Consider the following 24,203-nt stretch of genomic DNA (forward strand, 5'->3'; position numbering starts at 1 on the left):
TCAGCGCATGCTTCTTCGAAAAGCCCTTTCTGAAACTTGGCAAAACCCAGCAAGCTTCTTCTTCTGCATCTGTTAGATTACAAAGTTTCTTCTTCAAAAGCTCCTCTTCACTTTTGGACAGGCTGCTCTTCCCAGGAATGTTTCCCTATGGGACTTGTAATGCAGGCCTCAACCATCTCTGCTAAATTACATCTCCCTTCCCTTGCAGCCTGTCATCCATCAGGCAGGGCTGAGTGATCGTACTCATCTGCGATTCTTCACACGATGTGGCAGTTTGCCTGTCCGCAAGCTCTGATTAGGTAGATATGAGATCTTAAGTGTTGGAGAGAGGTGTGGGATGATTATTACAGTAGTCCTGCTGATAACATTCTGATGGAATGGAGCTCTTGGCAACATTTGATTATGAAGAAGTGGCATCAGTCAGATTGTAGTTCTATTGTGCTTTGAAAAAGGAAATAACCAAACTTAGCCCTCCTTCATGTTGCCAAACAGAGGGGAAAAAAAGAACTGAGTGGATTGAATGTTGCAGAAAGATCAAAGCACTAGCAGAGAAATTTGAGCCGGAATGAATCTCACTTGTGAAACAGAAGCTGTTTGATTTTAAAATCTCCTCCATGCCAGCAGTACCTTCTCAGGATCTTGCCTTGCACGATAGTCCCCACAGAGATTTCAGCGCCTGAAAAATCTCTGCCTATTCACACCACAGCTCAATTAAGATCTTAATTTGCTTGACAAGACTTAGTGCTGATTTTTTTTTGTAGTTGAACACAATTATAAGAGTCTCGCAAACGTAATCCCTCCCACCAAATGCGTCAATTAGATATTTTAGTTAAGGAAACAGTCCTGTAAATGAAAAACTCTAGACCAGTAAACCTAACACTCATTCCCAGACAGCCATGCAGTCTCTTGAGTTTTTCCTTCTGCTCAAGCTCTGGATGACTCAATTGAATTACATATTGACTTGATTGGTCTTAACTAAACACGTGGAAACAGTTGTTAATTATTTAGGCATTCAAGTTCCCTATAAAACCTCCCTGTTTCTATGTCTACAAATGTCAGCCAACTCAGGTAAAGCAAACACAGGTCCTGTAGAGGTCTAGGGCTCTCTGGGTTACTTCACTGGACTAATTACTGTCTTAATTAGTCAAGGTGAATGTTATCCTTGTAAGTGAAAATACCTTTGGGGACCATTGGAATGTAATTGTGTATTTTAGAAATGTTTAGGAACAAATATCTGAATGCCCCTTTCCCTTAAGAACTATCCATTATCAGAAATTCACTTATTCCTGGCAAGGGTCACAACTAGGGACATGCCCCAAAAGCACAGGGAGCAAAGCAACACATGAAAACCTTCAGCCTCAGCACAATGTTAGGAAGATAGTTAGAAATGTGAAACATGCAAACTCCACACAGAAGGTGGCCAGGTTTGGAGTTGCACCCATGTCACTGCAGCTGTGAGACTCTAGTGCTGACCCACATACCACTGAGCTGCTCCTTCAAGGTTGAGAGTTGCTTAAACTAAACATATGGCTTTTTGATTTGTTCAGGAACAACAATATCGCATTCCTTAGGAATAGGCAGTTTGAGGTGACTTCCTCTTCTGCTCTTTAGCTGCTAAGACAGACACTGAAAGTTGAGTATATATTATCACTGTTATGCGTTACAACAGATTTTGATCTGTATGCAATTTATTTCTTTTGCTTCCTTATATCTTTTGTAAATCTTCAGCTAACATTAAAATTGCAATTGAAGAAGTAGCGTCCCGGCTGATTTTAATTACGCTTTTGCGTTATTTCCACAATGTGTTACTTCATATTTAATACATATAGACGTGGCAGTGTTGGTGACGTTTTTTCTAAAACGAGCATGACTATATCGAGTGTACTGTATGTCGGTATATTTACAAAGGCCCTGTGATCGGTAGGCGAAAGTGTCTCCACTTAACAGAAATAAGTGTGGTTTGAACCTAGCCCAGCTTAAAGCGTGGGAAGAATGGAAATATAGCAGTTCTTGATGCTCGAATAACCGACTAAATGCGATCTTTATACAAGATTAGTAAAAAAAATCCCGGGATTTATCATATGAATGCGATCTGGCTGCGAGCTGTCCAGCGAGGTGGTGCTGAAAGAGTCGCTGTTGCTTCTGGTTTGCTTTAACACATCGCAGGTTTTCCTTATTTTTGAACAGCTCTCCCCTGATTCTCCAGTTTTAACACTTAATACTTGGGCTTTAGCCCCAGATAAACTGCTAGAATAATTGTAGTCAGACACCACAACGGATTACACTGTATCCTACTCCCCCATCTTGCATTTGCGATAGAAAACAATCCCTGTCAATAACAGTTCTTTTTATTAAAAGATGCGGTTATTAAATTTCGAAGTAAAATGTTTAGTTATCTATATTTTACACAGATGAACAACAGGGCGGCTTCCCGCTGCTTACACAGTAGGTGAGCATGTTTTCTGGCAGGTTCGTAAGGAACACCTGTCTTGCCTTTGTCACTGCACACTGAAATGCTGTCAAAAAGAAAGAAAAAAGTAACAGAAATTCCAAGCTTGGGACGGCACCGGGAGGGCGCTTCCCTCCGCTGTACTCGATAAGCAGAATGGTTTATCAAATGTAAATTCACGTCAAGCACGGCTGGAACGGAAGAGAAGTTGGACCCCAAACAGATTGATTGTAAAGCGTGACAACAAGTGCACAGCTGTCCTAACTGGCGAGACTCCACAGCATTTAGCAGTATGCGCGAAAGGGCGGAGTTCCCCAGTTTTTAGTCCCTGGGCTGTTGGTTACTGGAAGAAAGCTCGCCTCGGAAGAAGACGGTGAAGTACTTGGCGCCGAGAGAGCGGGTTACTGATCCCACGCAGTAAACAGTTGCTCGCAGTCGACAAAGGCACAGTGCTCACTTCGTTTCTTGGGCGCCCCATATCATTTCACACGCCACCCAATTTTGACAAGGACCACAGCGGCTATTCTGGGGGGTGGGCTGGGGGTGCGTTATCTCTTTCTCTTTTTCGGTAAAGAAAGAAGGCTGACGTGCTTTTTTGTGACATTTTTGTGGACCTGGTTGTGGGAGTACTAGGGGACGAGGCTGTGCGAATCACGGAGCTGCCCTGAACCCCAGGCGCTCATGGAGGGAGACGTTATGGACAAACTGGGGGACATGGCTTCGATGAGTGAATTCGACCCCATTACGGGCAACATCCCCGCCACCAAAGTGGAGATCACGGTATCCTGTAGGTAAGTAGTGAGCGTAATCTTGTTTATTCCCTTACTAGGATTATCTTCCAGCTGTATGAATGGCACTTCATTCCTATTTAATTTTTACGCCTCAGCAGGCGACTGACTCTGATGCTATCGCATTCCTGCAGTCTGTATACTTTCTGCCTTCAAAAGACATTCAAGATCTTCTTTTTGCATCTTCTGTAACGAAGAAATATCTTATGTTCTCTCACCACTGTCCTGGTATGCATCGTAGTCTAGTACTAGACTTTTGTACATGTGCAATTGAATGCACTATACACGTATAAGGGTGAAGACTATAACTGTACAAATGTGTCATTAAATTGGCGAATAGGCATTTTGTATACTGTAGCTGCTTCTCCGCAACCTACACCCTTCTGTCTATACCTTAGTCAAAACGATGCAGGTTTCGAAGTTTGAACACAGCACCATGTGAAACAGAGCATCAACCGCTTGATTTTGGTTAAGAATATCTGCGATTCATCATTGTTCCTTTTCTTGTTACGTTGTTTTATTTCCTAATAGAAAATCTATAGACCAAAGCCACACAGAATGGATATTAGCTCTGCAAATGTGCACCTGGTGTTTTCAATGCCAGTTTCACAGGATTATCATTCGATTTGCCATCCTTTGGGTAGGTCCCCGGAAGACACTGATCTTACTGTATGTCTCATGCGCTTTGTTATTTAACACGTGGAGTATCAAAGTCAACAATCACATATTGCAACATCGCTCCGATTGCCTGTGTGTGTTTCATGGATTTACTTTATAAGATTAGAAGCGCTAGTATTGGGGACAATGTTCAACAGTCTGCGCATAAAATAGGTGGCTCGTTACACATCTATGGTCAGTAAGAAAAATTGCCAAAGAAATATAGAAATTCTTTTACAATTCGCGTGATATGTAATGTTATTTCTTATTGTTCCTTTGTTTTTGACCGTGAGTACAGCAGAGACTCGGAAGGGAATTCCTCACTAGTGGGCTGTGGAGAGCTTCGCAAGCAGTGGCTCAGCACACAGAGAAATGCCGTATAGAGTCTCGCACCTAGAGGGAGGCACAGACCTAGAGCGAGCAGGGCCGATTCGCTGTTTAAGTCTCTTCCTAAAAATCTCTTTTAGGAAGGAGCTGCTTCTTTCAATAGATGTTCAGTACATTCACAGAAAAGATGATGTTTGCGAGATTTCTTAACAAAATATTCTGTGCCATATGCTATGTTCTCTATGTATGCAGTAGAGCAGTCTAGTCAGACACCAGCTTTTGACAAGCCCTCCTAGAGTCATTGTTAATTGTCCCAGCCTTTGCATTCATGACCCAGTGGCTCCTTCAACACTGAAGGTCTACAATGAAAGGGTCAGCAGAGAATTAAATAAAGATCCAGGTTAGTGTAGTCATTTTTATAAAAAGCGCTGTGCTGTCGGTCTATTCTGTGTGTGAAGTCCATCCATGCTGAGTTTCTAATCATGGATTGATTGGCTTATTCAAAAAGGTATTCTTTGAAAGTTCAGGGAAGAGTGAATTAAATACATTTTTTTTTGACAGGACCATAGTCATCTCCCTTGCTTCCACCCATTAAAAATATGTTAACAGACCTGGCCAGACCTGACTGTAAAGCCACCCCAGTATTACAGTAGATTTCCTTTTACAAAATGTTGGAAAGATGCTACCAAGTCATATTCTTCTCTGTCTCTTCAGCTGTTTCCATGGATTCCTTCAAGAATTCGCTCTCCAAGATTCCCAGCTCAATAAGATACGCACAATCGGCTGATTAGGGAGGGATGAACAGCTTTGTTTCATCTATGTTGTTGTGCTCTTGCAGTATATTCATACAATAAGAGGATTAGCCGGGCTGTCCCAGTGACCCAGTCATTTTCACTAGGACAAATGTCAGCCAAGAGGAAGAGTAGTAGGAATTAAATAGAAAGTATTGTCAAGGCACCAACAGGTTACTAAAAACCTCTTGTGAAAGAGGTGCACTTTCAATCTGAGGTATTAGGACAAAGCTTCAAATAAAACATATCTTTTCACATAGAGTGAACCTGAATATTGGTTTGTAGATAGCTGCAATGTCCGGCTAAGGGTTGAAGAGTGGCGTGCCGGATTACTGTATCACATGAGAGCACCAGAGCAGCAGCTCCTCCTTGCACAGTTACCCGTTTATCAGAATATCCACCCAGCCAGGAGACGGAGAAACAGCAGCTTCATCCAGCCAATGTGTTTGCAGTGAGACCATTGAGCTGGGCTGTGATCCGTGTGAGGTTAGACAACTGGAATGGGCCGGGTGGTACCTGCTGCAACTCCAGGTGGTTGAGTGGCTCAGGAGGTACCATCCAGCAGGTACCACCTGGCCCATTCCTTGTCATTCCACGCACAGTAGGTACCACCCTCCCTCTTTTACATAGTCTGATCATAAAGAGATCGGGTGCTTTTTCTCTGAAAAAGGAACACTCTCAGGAGCACTTCTGCTGGGCTTCCATTTATTTAGCTGTTTATTTCAGACATAAAGCCTTGTATCAGTGCGAAGATTGTGGTGAATGGTGTTTTATTAGAAGCCTTGAAAGAAATCTAAGTCATATAGTGCCATCTTCCAGCAAATTATTCCCCATGGTCCTGAAATCAATGGGCTTGCTATTGATGTTTGACCCCAATCATCTCCAGAGGAAAAGGCTCATACAAACGTAAATTGCCTTCTATTAATTCCTTATTTCAAAGCAGCACCAGAAGCTCACTTAAATGACCGCCCTCCATTTTATTAACCTAAATTTCAGCAGTCTCACTTGTCAGACCACTTTCTTTCTATGAAACGTGGCAATTTATGAGATGAATGGCTCATTTTCATTTTTGTTCACAAGCTGAATAATTCTGTGTAAATGCAAAATGTATCTCCCAAAACACCACCCCAGCCATACCCAACACTCCCATCAGTCTGGGCAAAGAAACCTCTGTTTGTATTTATAATCTAATTTGTTAAGTTGTTTGCAAATTAGAAGATAATGCTGAACGTGTCAAGTAAGAAAGGACAAAAAGACAAAATGTCAAACGCTGTTCACATACATTTTAACATATTTATCTGTTTTTCCCCTTTGAAGGAACATCTTGACAATCAGATTTTCCATCTCACTTTGTTTTCCATTGCCTCCCATTGTTTTGTTTCTGCTAAGAATGAGTCTATCAGATGAAGAGTGAGGATTGTTCTGTTGTTGTTAGCTGTGACTGAATATCTGTGTGCCTGTCTCAACACATGTCCTTTACTAAGGCTAGTCAGGTAGATTGCTGAAGCAGGTGCAGTAATTTTTCTTATTGTTATCAATTTACTGGGGTCTGTCCTTGCTGTGTTGCTTGTATAAATACTGTAATTCTCCTACTGCCCCCCAACTCCTGTAACGCTGGTACATTGAGGGAATCTATTGTCTGCTGCTTGCCTTCATCTTTTTCTATTATTTGCTCCTGCCTCCTCACTGTTATGGAGGTCTCCTCCTTCACTGAATTTCTATAAAAAAAAATTCAATTCATCGCCTCCAGAAACACCCTGTCTTAGAAGATCAATTTTCTTGACAGTCTCAGCAGAGGAGGATGGAAATATATAAAAAAGAATGATTATTTTTAATTCACAGAGAAACAATAGCCATCTAGATTGTTAGGCACTGCTATCCTGCTCCAGCTCTCTTCCTTGCCTTTTTCACTTACTGTATGAAGTTCATGAGAATTGTGGAGGTGGGAGGCCAAGACAGTCGGATTGAATTTGAACCTGATGTGTGAATCCTGTGCTCAATATAGAGAAGCACGGATTTTAAAGTTCACTGCCTTGTTCATTCTGTTGCACTGCATAAACCAGTTTGTCTCCTTTTCTTTTTCTGTTTGAAAAAGCACTACTTGATAAAATTTAATAACTTGAACATCTGTCAGACCTCAGTAGAGCTGTGTGTGAAACCTATTACATGTTGGCATTTACTATCCTTTTTTTGTTGCCAGCCTATTACTAAAAACAAAGCATGAAGGTAGAGTCTGACAGAGCATGGGCAATGTTTCTGATTAGTTCTATAATGCACAGATGCATTTAGCTCGCATCTAAGAGTTGTGTTCCTGTAGATTATTCCCCGACTTTCACAGATTAAACTGTTGGACTGCCCTGCTGCCTGCACACTGATGTTACTTAACTAAGCCATATCACCCTGCAACTCACAACTGGCAGCCCACTGAAGCTAAGCAGGTGTGAGCCTGGTCAGTACCTGGATGGGAGACCTCCTGGGAAAAATTAAGGTTGCTGCTGGAAGAGGTGTTAGTGGGGCCAGCAGGGGGCACTCACCCTGCGGTCCATGTGGGTCCTAATGCCCCAGTATAGTGACGGGGACACTATACTGTAAACAGGTGCCGTCCTTCGGATGAGACGTAAAACCGAGGTCCTGACTCTCTGTGGTCATTAAAAATCCCAGGGCGTTTCTCGTAAAGTGTAGGGGTGTAACCCCGGCGTCCTGGCCAAATTTCCCATTGGCCCTTACCAATCATGGCCTCCTAATAATCCCCATCTATGAATAGGCTTCATTACTCTGCTCTCCTCCCCACTGATAGCTGATGTGTGGTGAGCGTTCTGGCGCACTATGGCTGCCGTTGCATCATCCAGTTTTGGAGGGGAGTCCCCATTACAAGGGTTTTGAGTGGAGTGTCCGGAAAAGCGCTATATAAATGTAAGCTATTATTATTATTATTATTATTATTAACCTGTGGTGACTGTCCGAAAAGAATCTCTGTCCATGGTCCTGAATTTCAATCTCTGCAGACCATCAGTCATCAGTGAAAATAGTGACTTGTGTATTTCCAGTGGTCAGAGCAATGAGGACCAGAGATCTCTCCCAGCCAATAGTCCACTGCCGAATAAGATTACACTGGCCTTTTCTGTACCAGAAAAGACAAATTAATCCCTAACCCAGGCTCACACATGCCCATAGCATTCAATGATAAGCAAGTCTTTCTACTTTCATCATTCAGCAATTCAGGTTTCTGCCTTCCACACTTTCCCTAGAATTATCAGTTCAGGTTTCACCTCTTTAGCCTGATTTTCACCTCTCTATACCCAGATTCACATTTTAATTCTTTCCTCTACCCTTTCCTTCTATTTCTGTTTTCTCTATCTTTACTTTACACACCTGAAAAGGCTTCTTTTAAATCTGTTAAGGCAGCTAAAGTAATAATTCACCTCTATGAGGTTGCTGCAGATTAAGAATGACTTTTATTATTTTCTCTTGAGCACTATGAGAGCCTGTGGAATGACCACAAAGCTGTGGAGCAAAACAAGGCTGCCTGTATACAAGATGTTGAGTGTGTTCCCAGCTGAAGCTAATTGCAATATAAAGTCTTGAATGAATTATTTTTTAATTAAACTCATTAGTGCTCTGTGCTTTTTGGAAAGCCAAATGCATCCCACACTCTGTGATTTCCTACAAAGTTAGGAAAATATGCCCTAAGCTAGCCTGTTCCAGTTGGGGTGAGCTGTGGATGACAGTCATGCTTGCTTGAATATCTTTTTCTGCACTCCTCTGATATTGGAGTAATAACATTCCAGACTGTGTGGCAGTGGTCTGGGCAGTGGATCCACAGACTTCTTTCTTGGCAGCAGCTAGTGTGTTTAATTAAAGTGCAGTGGGGCCTCAGAGGTAGACACAGTCTTGTCCTGTGAAGGTGGCAGTTTATAGAAATGCACGGGCCAGAAGGAAAAACCAATTATATCATGACCAGGACTCCAGTGCCTCCTTCGTTTGCTGTGAATGAATGATGCCTTTTCTCAGAAATGGCAGTGACAGCAGAATAGACTTCAATCTGGCAGACGGTGGAGGTATCTCCGCTCCAGATAAGATTCCATCCTCGTCACTCACAGATGAGCCCCTTCTGTCTGTATGACATGTAGAAGAAATCACTCTTTGCAACAGTTGCAAATATTTCTGGGAGACCACTTCTTTGAATGAAAAGGCACAAAGGTTTTTTCTGGTAGTGCCATACAGCACTTAAGGAAGCCTCAAGTGTCAGAACATGTTTCTTCCTTTTAAATATGAACATACAATTAACCTTATCTTCTTGTTTTGCACCCAAATACACTGATGTGGCACCCCAAGCATTAGTTTACTAACCTACACCCATAGTTTAATTCTGAATCATGTTATTCTATGAAACAGCTGGTATGATGCTAAATCAGCTCCGTGATGTTGGCCCCCCTACAAACAGCACAAATGATGAAACCCGCTGCAATCATTAATGCTGCATTTGTGCCGTTGAAAGTAGCGTTTTGTTTCCAAGATATGGCGCCTTGTTTTTTCAGGTAATCACGTGACTATCTACAAGGAAGTTTAGAGGTACCAACACAGTCAGTACTTTAATTACTGGATGTAATGGAAACAACGGGAGCAATTTGTTTTCTGAGACTGTCTGGTTGGGTTGCGTGGCTGTTTTACATTTCAATATACTCTGTGATGTCGGCACAATACAAAAACATCACGTTCATGACCACCAGATCTGTCAATTGTGATCTTTTAATCAGTTGACCCCAGCCTTTGCAATTGAACTGATTTGTGATCTGTTATCTGATGTCACAGTTCTGTACATTCAGAAGCACACCCTGTATTCAAGCTGAGACTTAGAAATCTGCAGATGCAAACAAAATATAGCCTTCATTTGTTTTTACATCAGTATTATTCATTGACTTTTATTTGTTTACTATGGAATACTAATGTAAGCACATGTATTTTATTAGGATAGTATTTCAAAGCTTTTGTTTTCTCCTTATGACTAAGTGGGTAATAGTGAAGGTTCCTTCAATAATTAACTAAACTCAGGGACTGTCTGCGCCAGCTATGGACTGAACAGCGAAATGTGACTCCTATTGGAAATCAAGCTTTCTATTGATTTACTGGATGTCAAATATCCATTCTTCTGAAATTCTCTGCAATACACAGGACGTTCCCAACACATACTGTATAACATTTTCAATATATTGATTCATGGGCTGTTTGATTGCATTGAAACCTGGCAGTGTCCATGGTATTTCAACTCCTGGGTGTGCTCTGAAGTAGTTAATATACACCATGTGAGTTTGCAGATGTCACACAAAAAATGGAGAAGGCCCCCCCACACACCCCCAAACACATCCCCACAGGCCTGGAATACTGTATAAATATACAACATAAATGAAAAAACTTTCACTGAGCTATATGGAATATGCATGAGGATTTTCTATCTGAGGAAAATCCATTTGGGGAAATTCCTATTGTGTCATTGATTGAAGCACTGGGGATGTGCTGAACAAAGCTTTATCACAAGATGCACAGAAAGGTTAACAAAAGCAAAAGTAAAATTTGAATTCTGTGACATGCCTGTGAAAAATCAATACGTTTCTTTCTTCTTCAGATGTTTTGTTCTATTTCTTTTTTTTAGTTCAGACAACTGCTGCACAATATGTTTTGGAAATTGATTCCCATACAATGAGGTTCCACAGGTTAAGACTCCAAGGATTAAATAAGCATTTTAACAGCGCAAAATAAAGCGCAAACATTTTTTTTTCTCATGTGAAGCCTTTCTTTTCCTTAAAAAAACGAATAGCATTAAAAGAAACAAAAACAGAGCAGAAGCTGTTCTTATGAAAATAAGAATACAGTAAATTATCAAACCACAGGAGACAATTCCAAGCAAATTGAAGATAAGACCTTGAAGAGCAACCAGAGATAAAGGACTTCTTTTTCTAGTAGTGCTTTGTCCTCTATCTGAGACAAATGGAGCTGAATTTGAAGTTTCTTGTTATGACTGAATGAAGTTGTGCAGCCAATGTTCAGCAAAAGTTCCTCAGGTATAAAGAACAAATAGGAATGTATTTGCAGACTTTGTTGTGCAAAGTAGAGTGACCAGTTGCAGACAGACTTGTGCTTTCTTTTGTTGTATCAGCTCCCAAGATCCAAAGGGTTAATTCTGAGCTCAAAGCAAAACAAGCGTCAGCTGCTGCACTCTGGCTTTTGGCTGTCTGGTGCCAGTGAGGGTGTGAATTTCAGCTCCGACACCGAGAAGAGTATGTCACACTGCACCTTTCCTGGGGAACACAGTTTCTCCGACAGCCAATTTGTGTTTTTTGTGTGACACTTTTACACAGAATGATTCACTTTGTAGAAAGAAAAACTGATGCTCTATTATATCTAATTACAGTAATTTAGCGGCAATTACTGTACTCTTCATTAAATCCCAGTCAGTCTGATAAGGGATCAGAATCCAGTCAATACTGTGCCAAGGGACCTCTCTTCTTTAAACATATCATTATCCCACTGTGGAAGAAAGGGGGAGAGACAAACAAAAAATGGAAAAGGATTAAAGATAATGCCTTTACGATTTCTGCACAGTGCTGTGTGCCTCGGGGGTCTCCTTCATGAAAGATTTAGAATGTAACTTTAGATTTAGAAGTCAAACAGGTTACCACAGTCCACTTCAGAGGATGATTAGTTCAATCAATAATGCAGGTCATGGAATGAATGGGACCTAGGGAACTCTCTGGCGAGGGGTCAGATGTCTCAGATCTTTTGATTTAATGATACTAATCTAATATCAAAGCTATTCCTCAATAAAAACATTACATTTCTAAGGCTTTTTTGTCATGGTTTTCCTATAACTGTAATAGGTGCCTGTAAGAATTATTGATTAGGGGCTCAGTACTCCTGAGCTATATCCAGCTGGGACATTACTGCTGTGTATTTGAGCAATATTCCTTGCCCAGACGGGCACCCGCAAACTACATCAATGGACACTATTTGTATCCGGTATATGTAATTATAGTTTTGAATAAGGGATTCATCTAAATAGCAATAATATTTCACTATGCTATACCAAGTTTCACCATTAAGTCTCTGTGTTTTACTACTCATTACAGTACTTTTACCATGATATGCAAAAGATGCATTATGTATATGTTGGCTATCCAATGTGTTTAAGGAGGGAAATGTTTGATTCTAGCCTCGCTTTACTTAGGAAAGTCTTTGTCTCATTTTCTGACTCAGTGCCTGAGGTGTTATGTTGTATGATTTTTTATAATTCTTGATGTCCAGATCGATAATTTATATAGTTATTCCATTTCATCTGAAGATTTGAAATGCTGGTTTAATGCAGGTGTCACCTGTCTTCATTCAGGAAAGCCACGGATCAGTAGGCTTAAGAGACCCCCCTTTAAATTGTCAGTTTGGTATTTCCCTCTTTGTCAGGCTGTTTTTTTAGTAAAGGAATTAATTGGTCCTTTGAAATAATAACATGAAATACCCTGCGGCCACTCATACTGCAGTCTACCATCCCTGATTTTATTGAACAAATTGCTTGTTATATTAATCAAAAAATGTTTGAAGGTTTTGGAAACTGATGACAGATAGCCACAGAATTTCTCAATCAGGATGGCCTGTCCCTGTTTTATCTTCTTTTTTTCTCATCTATCCATTTTTATGAATTTAGAGACTCTGGAAGTGAAGAGGTACTGGACGCTGCGAGGTCCAGCATGGGTTGTTGCAGTGTTTTCTCTAAGCAATCACCACCAGTTCTTGTTGATGCTAGAAACCTGTGAAGTGTTGTGGTGAGGAACAATACTGTGAACCGCAGCATATATTGCTCTGTGACACTCATCTCCTTCTCAGTGAGGTTGGTGCCAGTGCCTGTCCTTCCACGGGGAGAGATCCTCTGCACAGTCCAGCCATAGGCATCAGCTGCAGTCACGAGTGTGAGGAGTGGATTTCCGTTACACTTCTTAAATCCAGGGATTAGCCTCACAATCTGGGAAGAGTTGTGGACAAAGACTTCTGAAGTGCATGTGGAACCTCTCAAAAATAATGGGAGTTCTACTTTGGGCAGTTTTGGTAACAGTATCTGACCGTGTCACTGTTCCACACTTTACAAAGATTATAGGAGATTATTCATACCTATGTGTAATTGACTCAGTTGACATCCTCGTCCAAGACATCCTTCAAGGTTTACACTGAGAAAAATCATATGCATGGTAAACACTGTTGAGAATCCATGACTGTGAGGGTAGTTTTGATGAGCTGTGGCTATCTGGGATTTTAAAAGAGCACCTCTTTGGGTCAAACATGAAGTGGAGGGGCAGCTGCACTCATCCTTCACTGCAGAACTGTAGTCAGATGGCCACACAGAGAGTAGACCTTTGCAACACATGTGATGTGCCCTTATTTCAACACAATAATAGAGATTGTCAAAGATCAAATTAAAGACTATCAAAAGGCTATAATCCCTTCCATGCCTAGTCTCATTTACTGCGGGGATGATTGAAGATGCAGGTTTACTGCTGCAAACATCTGCAACTTAAGTTCATCACAGTCCTGTTACATTGCTCTTATTGAAGCAATGACAAGGCAGAGTATAATGGCCCACTGGTGTCTGCTGAATGTTGGGTCATTTTGCTATTAAACACCCATGTGGGGGTACAAAAATGCATCGCTCCATCTAACAAAATTGTAGGTTCGGTGAACAACATATACTATAGTCATGCCCGCATAAGCCAATGTGACCTGAACTGTAACCACATCACATTGCTTTGCTGATGCTTTCATGATGGTCAACACGAACTGAAGCAGGTTCAGTTCCACTGAATGTGACTGATGGGGTGAGACTGTTTTATGTAACAGCTAATGAAGCTGCAGAGGTCTGAGGTTTTGCATATTTTCCTCCATTTTCCATTTATCTTCTCTCTCCCTTCCATTCTGTTATTATTTTGCCAAAGTCAAAGGCAGATTATCCCAGTGTGGATTTTCTCTCTTCTTCTTTCAGTACTTCATCACTGCTTGGTGATGGGCCAGGATCTGGCCAGGTGTGTACAGCACTTGTGAAATTCTGTCATAGCTGTGCTGGAATATCTTAAGTTGGATCTGTCCCGCTTGTCCTCATTAATTCTCATATCTATCATGCCCACGGAAAATGGGGAAAAATCTGATCAAAATCAACATGCCCATTTTGTGATATTGGCATGAATACCATCTGAAAAGTGACTTCTTGGATGCATTGTGTGGGAAGCAGGTGAGAAAAGATTGGTGCTTTGTGCAGTTTTTTTTTACAATGGACACCATAATTTAGAGCAATAATAATTTGCCCCCTGCCTGTATTTCCTTGTCAAGCAGTGCCTTGTGTTCTGTAATGACCATGCAGATTTGCCAAAAGATGCAAACTGTATCCCAGAAGGCCAGAGATCAAAGATCTTCCAGACTGCAGGATTAACCTCTTTCACCTTCGATTCCTTCAGGGTCAGCTTTGCATTTTTACAGTGCTTCTGTCCTTTCTTCTCCTTAGGGCCTCTTTGACTGTTAGCGTTCCTACACGCTGCACTTGACAGATATCAGATTCCACGTGTCATGCCTGTGGTCTCAGGAGAGCACAGCTTGGCACACGGCTGTAGCCTCTTTAAGATTCAGTGAAGGTGTTTTGACACGCTCCACGCTGAGGTGGCAGGCTCACTCATCAGCAGACTCTGCACTCCACCGGCTCTCCAGGTTTGGTCAGTAGACCCTGGAGAAGATATTGACATTATGCCAGCAGCAATTACTTCTGCCTTTCCTTGAATTTCTAAGATATTGACATCTTAGTTCTCATGTTAGTTTTATTTTGTTTTCTTTGACTTTTGAGCTCCGAATGTTCTTTAAAAGAAAAAACGTTCAAGCTAAGCATTGGTATGACGATCGTGATGACCTGGCAAACTGAATGATTGATTTTGAATAGGAGAGGTTTTAGGTAACACTGTTTTATTGGAGTTTAACTATTAATCTGGCTTTTCACTGAGTGCAGCTTAGAAAAAATGGCTTATCTATAGAAACGCATTCTTATATAAACCGGTGGACATGTAGTAACTACATATCACCCTCCTCCGGCTGAGCTGCAGGCTTGAATGTAATGATCCCAGGAAAATCTCTGAATTTTGGAAATTGCTGCTCCACAGGTGTTGCAATTACAGTGCAGTTTCTGAACAAAAGACAACAGGTCAAAACTTCAGGAGTCATTAATAGGTCCTGAATTTAAAGAATTACCGGAGGAAATGACTCTCTTAATGAAGGCATGCACCACGTGAATCCCATGTTCCACCGAAGAGGCACGTCATGCCGGCAGTCTAATTGTCTTTCCTGTGCTGAGACAAATTACAGCCAATAGTTTCACTGTCCTAAAATAAATCCCCGTTCCCTGCGACTTCAGTCTGGTTGCTGCAGGCTGCTGATAACCAGAGAGCTGCTGTAAATTAAAAAAAATAGCAGTGCGTGGAAAATGGCTTTTTGATATTGTCCTGTTATGCGCTCGACTCCCTTCTGACAGAATTACTATCCCTTTCATACTCCCTTTGCGCCGCAGTTGGAGATTTCTCATTGGCGGTAATTTCAGAAATGGCATTCTTTTGTCTGATCGGATATCATGGGCGTTTAAGGGGCCGAGCTGGCATGGGGGTCAGGGAAGTGTCAGTGAAGATGCATAGCGATGGGGGGAGGTGGTGGAGGGGATGGATGATATTGCTGTTAATGGGAATTTAAAGACAAAGCCCCATTTAAGAGGGAGGCGGAAATTAAAATAAAACTTGCCTATTTACTGCGCCACAGGTATAATTCACTGCTGTTAGGCCTGATGTGATCTGTAATTGGCACCATCACAGGCTACTCAAAGAGATCTGTAATTCCTTTAGAATGCTTTTAAGCTTCCAAGTGAGGAATGGTGGTTGAGTTAATGTCCCAATCCTCCCATGAGCACAGTACCTAGACAGTAGCAGAAAATGGGACCAGTTCTCTGAGGTTTCTGCAGAACAATGTGATGTTTTGTTCAGAAATGAGGCAAAGCGTAACATGTAATGCTGCTCTGGAATACATTCAGAAAATAGGAACAAGATGCATTCCAGGGCAGGAAGGAAAGTCTGATACTGACAGGCTGAAGGAACTAACCTTTTCAGTCTTGAGCAGAGAAGACTACGAGGGAGCCTGACACAAGCATTCAAAATCCTCAAAGGTATCAATAAAGTCAGCCCAGTGGCAGTCTCTGGAATTAGCAGTGAAACATGAGCCAGGGCACACAACTGGAGACTACGTGTAAAAGCATGTGAAACACAACGGTTTTGAAACATTGTGAAATCTGTAAATAGTTGTTATTTTATGCTACTATTCGTATTTCATGAGTACATTTGGAGGGTTCTGTAAATGTGAATAAAAGATCCTCTTATTTTTATTTTTTGATAACTAAACTGTGATATTTTCTGACTGATATGCAACTCTAGGGTTATTCCAGTGCTGTAGGTACAATGTGGAGGTTGCATGCTTTTTCTCATGCTCACCTGGGGTTTTGCCAGATGCTCTGGTTCCCTTCTACCTGTAGGGTAGGTCACCTACATTAAACATTGTCTGTATAAGAGTTCAGTCCCTGTCTGGTCCTCAACAGGACAGGTGCTGGTCCCCCCATTTCATTACTCTGCCCCTTCAACACTACTCCTGGTCCCTTCACTGCCAAGAAGCAGGTACAAGGATTCATGAGTTAGAGAGTTATGGCTGTGTTTGTAAACACTCAGGAGGTGTCCTGTCCTTGGGACAAGGTTTTAGCTGGCTCACTGCATTTTCAAAAGTGATTTTCACATAAGCTAAGCAACTCAAACCAGTCTAGTTTGCAGGAACAGCCAATGCTTCATTAATATATGGTACAATGTGCCTACTGGAAACTGTTCTGGGATTTCAAGTGTAGTTAAGGTGCAATAATTCAATTCAGCTTGAAGCAAACTACTGCAACACCAGAGGGACAGGGCAAGTTATGCTGTGCATTAGGAACAAGGTCTAAGAGCTAATTAGAGCACAACTAATTCAATTAACCTGACACCTCAGGTGGATCTGAGGGCTCTATTCTTGCAGAATTGCGCTGAGTTCACACTGCACAGTCAAATCCGACTCACCAACAGGTTGCTTGTCTCAGTCGCATATAATTGCTCTTTAATAAAGCAAATTGTGCGTCTGTAGAGCTGTCAGCTGGAGGGATACACTGCTTCTGCAACAAAAGCATTCTGCCTTGGCTATTACTGTCACACAAAGAGCAGAACTCGATTATCTTTAGAGAACAAGACACTGTTCACTGGCTTGAATGCTTTTTTTACCAAATGTGGATAGGATAAAAAACGGCTAATTATAATCATTACAGTGAACGTAACATAGCAGAAAAAATTGATATGATATGCTGCATTTCTGCTTTGCTAAAAGTCGGATGGATGTGTGTGAAGGAACCTTAAATGTTAAAATTCACATGTTGGCCACTCTTGATGTATGTGATTACAGGCTTTCCCCAGAAAGGCATGAAATACAGACCAGATTCCATAGCTAACTCTGGTCTCAAGCCTTCTGTCTCTAGCAGAAAAGCCAGGTTAGGGTTTGTATCAGAAATACCAACCATCTGCAAGAATATCAGAGGTCCAGAGATACATTTTTGCAGTTTTAACATGTTTAGCCTGAGTGGCTCAATTAAAGAAAAGTGTTTGCTCGGAGCCCTTGAGTATAACACTAATCCACTGTGACTGAGTTTTTCCAGGTGGCACACCACTGGCTGTGCTGCTGGGGTTGGGCGAGGGTCAGCTGATCAGGGCTTCTAATGCACCAGCTGGCACCCAGTTAGCCATAGGAGGCTCTGGTTTGCAGAGACATCAGTGAGAGATGTGCTTTCTCCTTCTACAGCTGTGGAATTTGACATGACCAGTGGCTTTGAAGGTATCTAAGCATCACTTCAGCATGCCTCATGCTAGGGTTCCTCTGCCAGCCATGGGATTTGAACCAGTAACCTTCCAGTCACAGGCGCAGATCCTTAGCCACAGAGCCATCGCTCCATCCCCTAAGTATTAAAACTACCGTCATTTTCCCATTGAGTAGGAATTAAAACACCTGAAAGAAGTTAAATAATATTCTAAATATATATATACACCACACTGCTACTATTGACATGCAAGTGGGGGGAGTGGGGTGACCTATTACCTGACACCTTTAGCCAAGGCAACTTCCGTTCCAAATGATCAACGAACTGTAACACAACTGTAACTCTAAATGTACACATGAGAGTTACTGGTGAAAGATAAATTAATACAAGGTGGAAAATTGGCGGTATAAATCATGCAGTATGAAGTAGGTGGCAGAAGATGGCCAGAGATGGCGCAGTGCAGTTGTGTCTGAATGTGCAGAATAGATGGGGCTTGGAGGAGATCCCTTTTTCTTCTCACCTCTCTAGCTTTGCTGTGAGCTGGTGATAAACACGATTTTCACAAACATGAGATGAGCTCCCCACCCTGATGACCAGGGTCTCGGTGGAGAAGGGATGTCTTGGTGAGCATCGCCTTGGGGGGGAAAACAGAAGGCGCAGATGGAAATGCCCCTTGGGCTACCCATGAAAACCGATGCTAGAGGAAAGTCTGTGGGATACAGGTTTGTGAACTTCTGGAGATTCATCTTTGCATTTACTATGGCAGCTGTTTAGGTTGGTCTCATTCCACAGTAGCTTCTGGCTGTTGCCTGGTCTTGAATGTAATTTGCAGTTTATTTTTTCCTTCTTGGATATTTGCACTGCAAACGGCAAATGATGTCCAATAAGCTGTGAATTTAAGGGGAGATTTTCATTTGAGTGCACTAATATCAGCTTGCTAATTTGCTTATATCGCCATTTCTCTTTGTGAATGCACAGTTTATCCTGGTGGTGTTTTATACTGTATGGTATCCCTACACAATCAAGACATTTGAAAACCATTGATTAGTAGAATAATTAAGAAGTCAGTGGGAAGTGCTTCTATCACAGGAATTCATTTTGAGAATTACAGATAAGGCAGCATCTGATCTCTGTACAGATATCACAGGCTTCTTGTATTTGCGCCAAGAGATAAAAAACGAGAAGTCTTATCTACTTAAAGACCACCTCATTGTGTAATTTTATTGATCTTACTGATCTCTGAGCCTTTTGTAAGACTAAAATAAAGCTGAGTGAAGCATTTTGTAAAGACTGGTACCAAGCAAGTCTTCCTGTCTATTGCCATAGTGATTGATATATTTATGCTGTATCTGTGTAATAGGGATAGAAAGTCAGGTAAACATTCATAAAGGATGATTCATGAAATTGGAATGAACCAGGTTCTGAAATAGAACACAACTGTGGTTGATTTTTGACTGTATAATATAATGCATAATTATTTACATATAAAACATATATGTACTGTACACATACTGTGTATTTAATTAATATTGTAAATATAAGGATTATAAAAACAAAGCAACAAATTCTTAGACTTGTTTTTAATTTCTGCTAGAGAACAAATTGTTCATTTTGTGATCCTGTGACCAACAGAACTTCAACAAGTTCAGTAAGCAGAAATTAGTCTTACTGTGCTGTCTGGAGTGCTCTGTCAGGCTAATGAAGCAGATTAATCTGAAAATCTGAGAAGGTGTTGTAGTGACAGCAATGTAGTTTCAACATCATCTGTCATTTTTTTAAAGTGAAAATCAGGTGACGGGACACCTTAGCTCCTGGTGCCATGGCTCATATAAAGTGTTTCCTGACTCTAGAAACACTCCTGTCATCACTTTTGACTTGAATCTCTGCCATATACAGCGAGTGAACAGAGTGCACAAGAGGAAAGTCAAGTGAATAGCAGTATGCTCTTAATACGGTGGAGACTAAACTCTTTTTAAGGGTTCCCACTCTACTGACACTGCATCTATGTTCAGTGAATCTTAAGTCTGTGAACCAAAAAAGATTTTAAATCTTTCAAAGTCTAATGATCAGTCTTTATGATCAATACATCAGTTGGAATAAAAAAAAAAACCAGAAGAAACAGCACCAGGAATGAGAACTGTGATTTAAGATGCTGTTGTAGCAAATGAGTGAAACCATGGCAGCAGTGAAGATGGGTGCATTATGGAGGGAATTAAGACCCCTTGATATTAATATCCTGTCTGTAAGACAGGAGAGTAAGAGAGTGAGTGCTTTGTGTCATGTGGGACTATAATTGGATCGATTTGGATTGAACTTTGTCAGGACACACCGACAGGTAGAGAACTCAGACGTGTGTTGGAGACTCGACACTCTCCCTGCTCTCATTTACGAAAGACTGTCTTTGCATAAATAATTAATTGCCACACTGTTTGAAGTTACAGCTGCGAGGCGGCTTTTTACACTGCCTTCATTCTGCTCTTACTCTCTTGCCTTGAATGTGCTGTTTATCACCATAGTCCCGGGGGCAAAAACACCAGAGCTACAGTTAAGCTGGTTTTAACAATTTTAAGGTGTCAGTGAAAACAGAGACATTTAGAAAAAGATTTGTGTTTTGGTATCATTGGGAACATGTACCTACTTAGAAAGAAAGGGAGAACCTAAGAAGGTCGGGTGTGGTGAAGGATCCTAGTAGGTTGCATCATTTCAAAGCACAGATAGTGAAGAACAGTCTGTCTGATTGTATGGAGAATATATAGCATAGTACAGAATATCAGATGCAATCCAGAACAGTGTGTAGCATGGCAAAGATCCAGAATGTCAGAGAATGAGCTAGAATGATATACAGTATGGAGCGAGAGAGATGACACAGAGCATGAGTGGGTGAGGCACAACCTAGAAAAGGGAAGCAGAGGAGATGGCATCTAGAACGTTCTATGGACACCAGAGACAATCTAAAACTGCGTGTGAGATAGGACAGACTCGAGAGCGCTTCATGAAATGGGAGACTGTGTACAAGATATGATGATATGAAAGGTGCAATCTACAATGTTTCAGGAACAATCAGATTCTGTAAAGGATATACTGCACAGTATTGCTTCTTTTAATAGAATTACAAGGTCAGTTGAGTATCTACAGTAATACTTGAGGGTGTTGAAAACCTTTACCACAAGCTTCCAGGATGGCTTATTATAGCCAACCATTTGCATGGGAAGCCTGATGCATTTTGTTCCAAATGTGGGGATAAAAAAAACAACACTTAAAACAAATGGTTTAATGGAAACTGCTGATTATGATGCAAACACCTCCTCCTGTATTTAAGAGCTTTTCAAAGTGCTGACTAAATGCAATCCCTTGTAATTCGAAATAACAGCCCAGGGAAAGAAGCGCTCATTACCTGGGCGTTTGTCCTGTGTGCAGCTGTGGTGAGGGCGGTGATTACAGACATCTGCAGCCTCTGCTGCACAGGACCCCCGAGGGACAGTGTGTTCCCCAAGAGGGAGACGGACAGAGAAAGTGGAACTAAAAGGACAAAAAGAGACGCTGTTCAACTTGGATCTCATGTTTTATTCTATTTTTTTAGAAAAAATGCAGAATAACTGTAAGGTGGCCATATTGTGATGACTGCTCCCTTAGGCACAAGCTGGGTGGGTAGGTACTGTGGCTTCAGACCCCAGCAAAGCACAGAGAAACGTGCAGGTGTGATGGATTGTGGGAAACTGTAGTGAAGCTCAGTAATGTTATGAATGTTATTGCTGTGGTAAAACCAGGGGAAAATTAGTGTACATCACTAACGTGTTAAATGTGCGTGCAAAAACAGCCCTTATTCTGACTGAGCACTCTCGTGAGAATTGGGTTTCCTATTCACCTTCAAGACAGAGGGGCTGCCACTAATGTACACTAAGAGGAGGAGATTTGGCTAGGCTATTTATCAGGCATGGATAGATCTGTTGGTCATGATCTGTAACCTGAAGAGGGTCAGGGGGTGACAATGCTGTTGTACCCTTAAGCATGGTTCTTTACTCTCATTGCGCCAGTGCAATCTCCTGCACCTAACTGTATAAAAGGGTAATGCTACTGTATAACCAGCATCCAGTGCAGGGAAGAGTCATGCACTCTCAGTGCTCTTGGTGCTGCAGAAATCACTAGGCTTGAGCTCAGCCTTTACTGGTGATTTTTGATACAAAAATGAAACTCAGGCAGCTGTACGGTACAAACCTTTCTCTCACAAAGCTGGTTTTGTACAAATGTCTGGGTCTCACTTGCTACTGTTGAAGGAATTTTCCAATGCTTCCCCTTAGAAGACAGACAGGAGTCCGTCTCAAGTTAAAAAAAGTTTTTATTTCATGCGCATGGGAGTGAAACATATGCGTGGCATATTTTTCTCAAGGTAATTTAACTAGAACAGTCCATAAATATTTTTTTGTTATCTATCATGCTTCCATGTGCTTATAAGATTGGCGGTGTTCCAAAATCACACACATCTTTCTACCTCCCTATTTGCTAAAGATCACTTTTTTTAATACAATTGGTAACTTAAGTTAACACGCATTCCTATATAACGGTATAGAATTACATAGTAGCCCTAGTGTCCATCATTCTTCCAATCCTGTTCAAACCAGTTCTGAATGTCCACCTTAGAAAATATTGCATCTTCTGCAGGAAAAATGTGTACAAAGTTCACAGGGACCCTCTCAACACTACAAGTGCTAGATTAGCTCTGCTGTGTGACTGGCACTAGATCTTTGAGTGCAGAGGATAACCTGTCCTGGTTTAGATATCTCCAAATCTCAGTGGAGTGGTGTTGGTGAGGAAGAGGGATCCTAAGAAAACCTGCAAAGGAGCAAAAGTCAATGTCGAACCACGACATTCCATGCTTATTCCTCACTGCCAGGAATATTTAGGAACAAAATGTGACTTTTCAGGCGGGTGATTACTTTTAAAAAAAAAGTAAATACGTCAGCCATAATCCCTCAGAAAGAAAAGGAAAAAGTAAGAAACTTACAGATCAGTCAGACCTTTGCAGCTGCGTATCTGAGCTGTCTGTGTCTCTCTACAGAAATATGTTCTCAGCAGCATTCCGCCTTTTTTCTGGTAGTCTGGCTGCAGCCTTTAACTAACTTCCTCACAAAAAGGATCTAAATTAAACCTTAAATGTATCATATTCAGATGTAGGTTGCATAGTTGTGAAATATATCCCAGATCTTCTTGGGCAAAGTCCAATCTTACTTGCAACAGGTGGTATTCTATGTATGTGAGAGAAATAAAAATAGCCAAATGTTTTATGTTTACAAGTGAGCTAAGGTATTTTTTGCTTTGTTTTCAGTGTCACAGGATGCAACAAAAATACAATCCATTTTCCCTGACGTTTCTGTTTTTGGCATTTGACTAAACCCCTAGCAGATGATGGTTATCGATTATACTATTCACTCAGATAAAACAACAGCCAGAAAATGTTCCAGCATCCTCAGGACAGTCGATTATCGTTGAATCCCTGTTGTTTTTCCCTAACCTTTAGTGAAAGTCTCTCGGTGTGACGTGGAGTGTTTCGTTCTTCCACGAGGCCATTAATTCACAGCTGAACGGAGCTGGAGAGATCAAAGCTACCCAGTACAGGATTTGACATGCGGAGACTGGGGAGGAGATAGAGATCTAAAAAAAAACAATACTGTGTGGATTGATATGGTAAAATATTTATATTTTAACGGGAACATCCTTAGATAGGCCTCCTCTTGTTTTTCTGAGGAGAGGATGGTACTGTACATACCAAGCTAGGAGATGAAACGGAGAAAGGCAGATTCTACTGTATATAAATAGACTCTGAAATACATGACTTTGCCTGCATTAATTCACTGTTAATGCAAGCTAAAATTATACAGTACCTGTGTAGTACATTTGTAGAAAATAGTTCTATTTGTCTGTCTGCAAGTCTCCCTTTTGATCGGTCTGTCTATGGTTGGATTGTACTTCGATTATATTTTGGAATGCATAGAATTCCTCCTATTTATTCCACCAGTATTTAAAGATGCTCACATGTAATGTAGCTTGTAAACACAGCTGACATAGTAGATAAACAAATCTCACGAAAGCTTATATTGTGGAACGTCTTCTATTCCAGCTTCTGATTCCAATCCCTGCACATTACAGCACTGTAAAAATTTAAAGTAATATAATTCATTTATTGATGTATGTTGCAGGGTCATTTTTGATACCTTTAATTAACTAAAGTAGGCAATGTGGATTTTGAGGGATAATTA

At 41.2% G+C, this 24,203-nt stretch overlaps 1 protein-coding gene across 2 annotated transcripts in view; it reads left to right on the forward strand.

Moving 5' to 3' along the window:
• Nucleotides 1-2,569: 2,569 nt before the first annotated feature.
• The window catches only part of LOC102699074 (copine-5), a 129,696-nt gene continuing 108,062 nt past the window's right edge, over nt 2,570-24,203 (forward strand). Inside the window, exon 1 of one of the 2 annotated variants that reach the window (XM_015342844.2) lies at nt 2,570-3,240. In XM_015342844.2, coding sequence (XP_015198330.1) covers nt 3,131-3,240 — 110 coding nt within the window. In that variant the 5' untranslated portion in view covers nt 2,570-3,130. The remainder of the gene's footprint in view (nt 3,241-24,203) is intronic. The other variant, XM_006628426.3, reaches the window with a different exon arrangement.

This window comes from Lepisosteus oculatus, chromosome 5 (genome assembly GCF_040954835.1).
Source record: "Lepisosteus oculatus isolate fLepOcu1 chromosome 5, fLepOcu1.hap2, whole genome shotgun sequence".
NCBI lineage: Eukaryota > Metazoa > Chordata > Actinopteri > Semionotiformes > Lepisosteidae > Lepisosteus > Lepisosteus oculatus.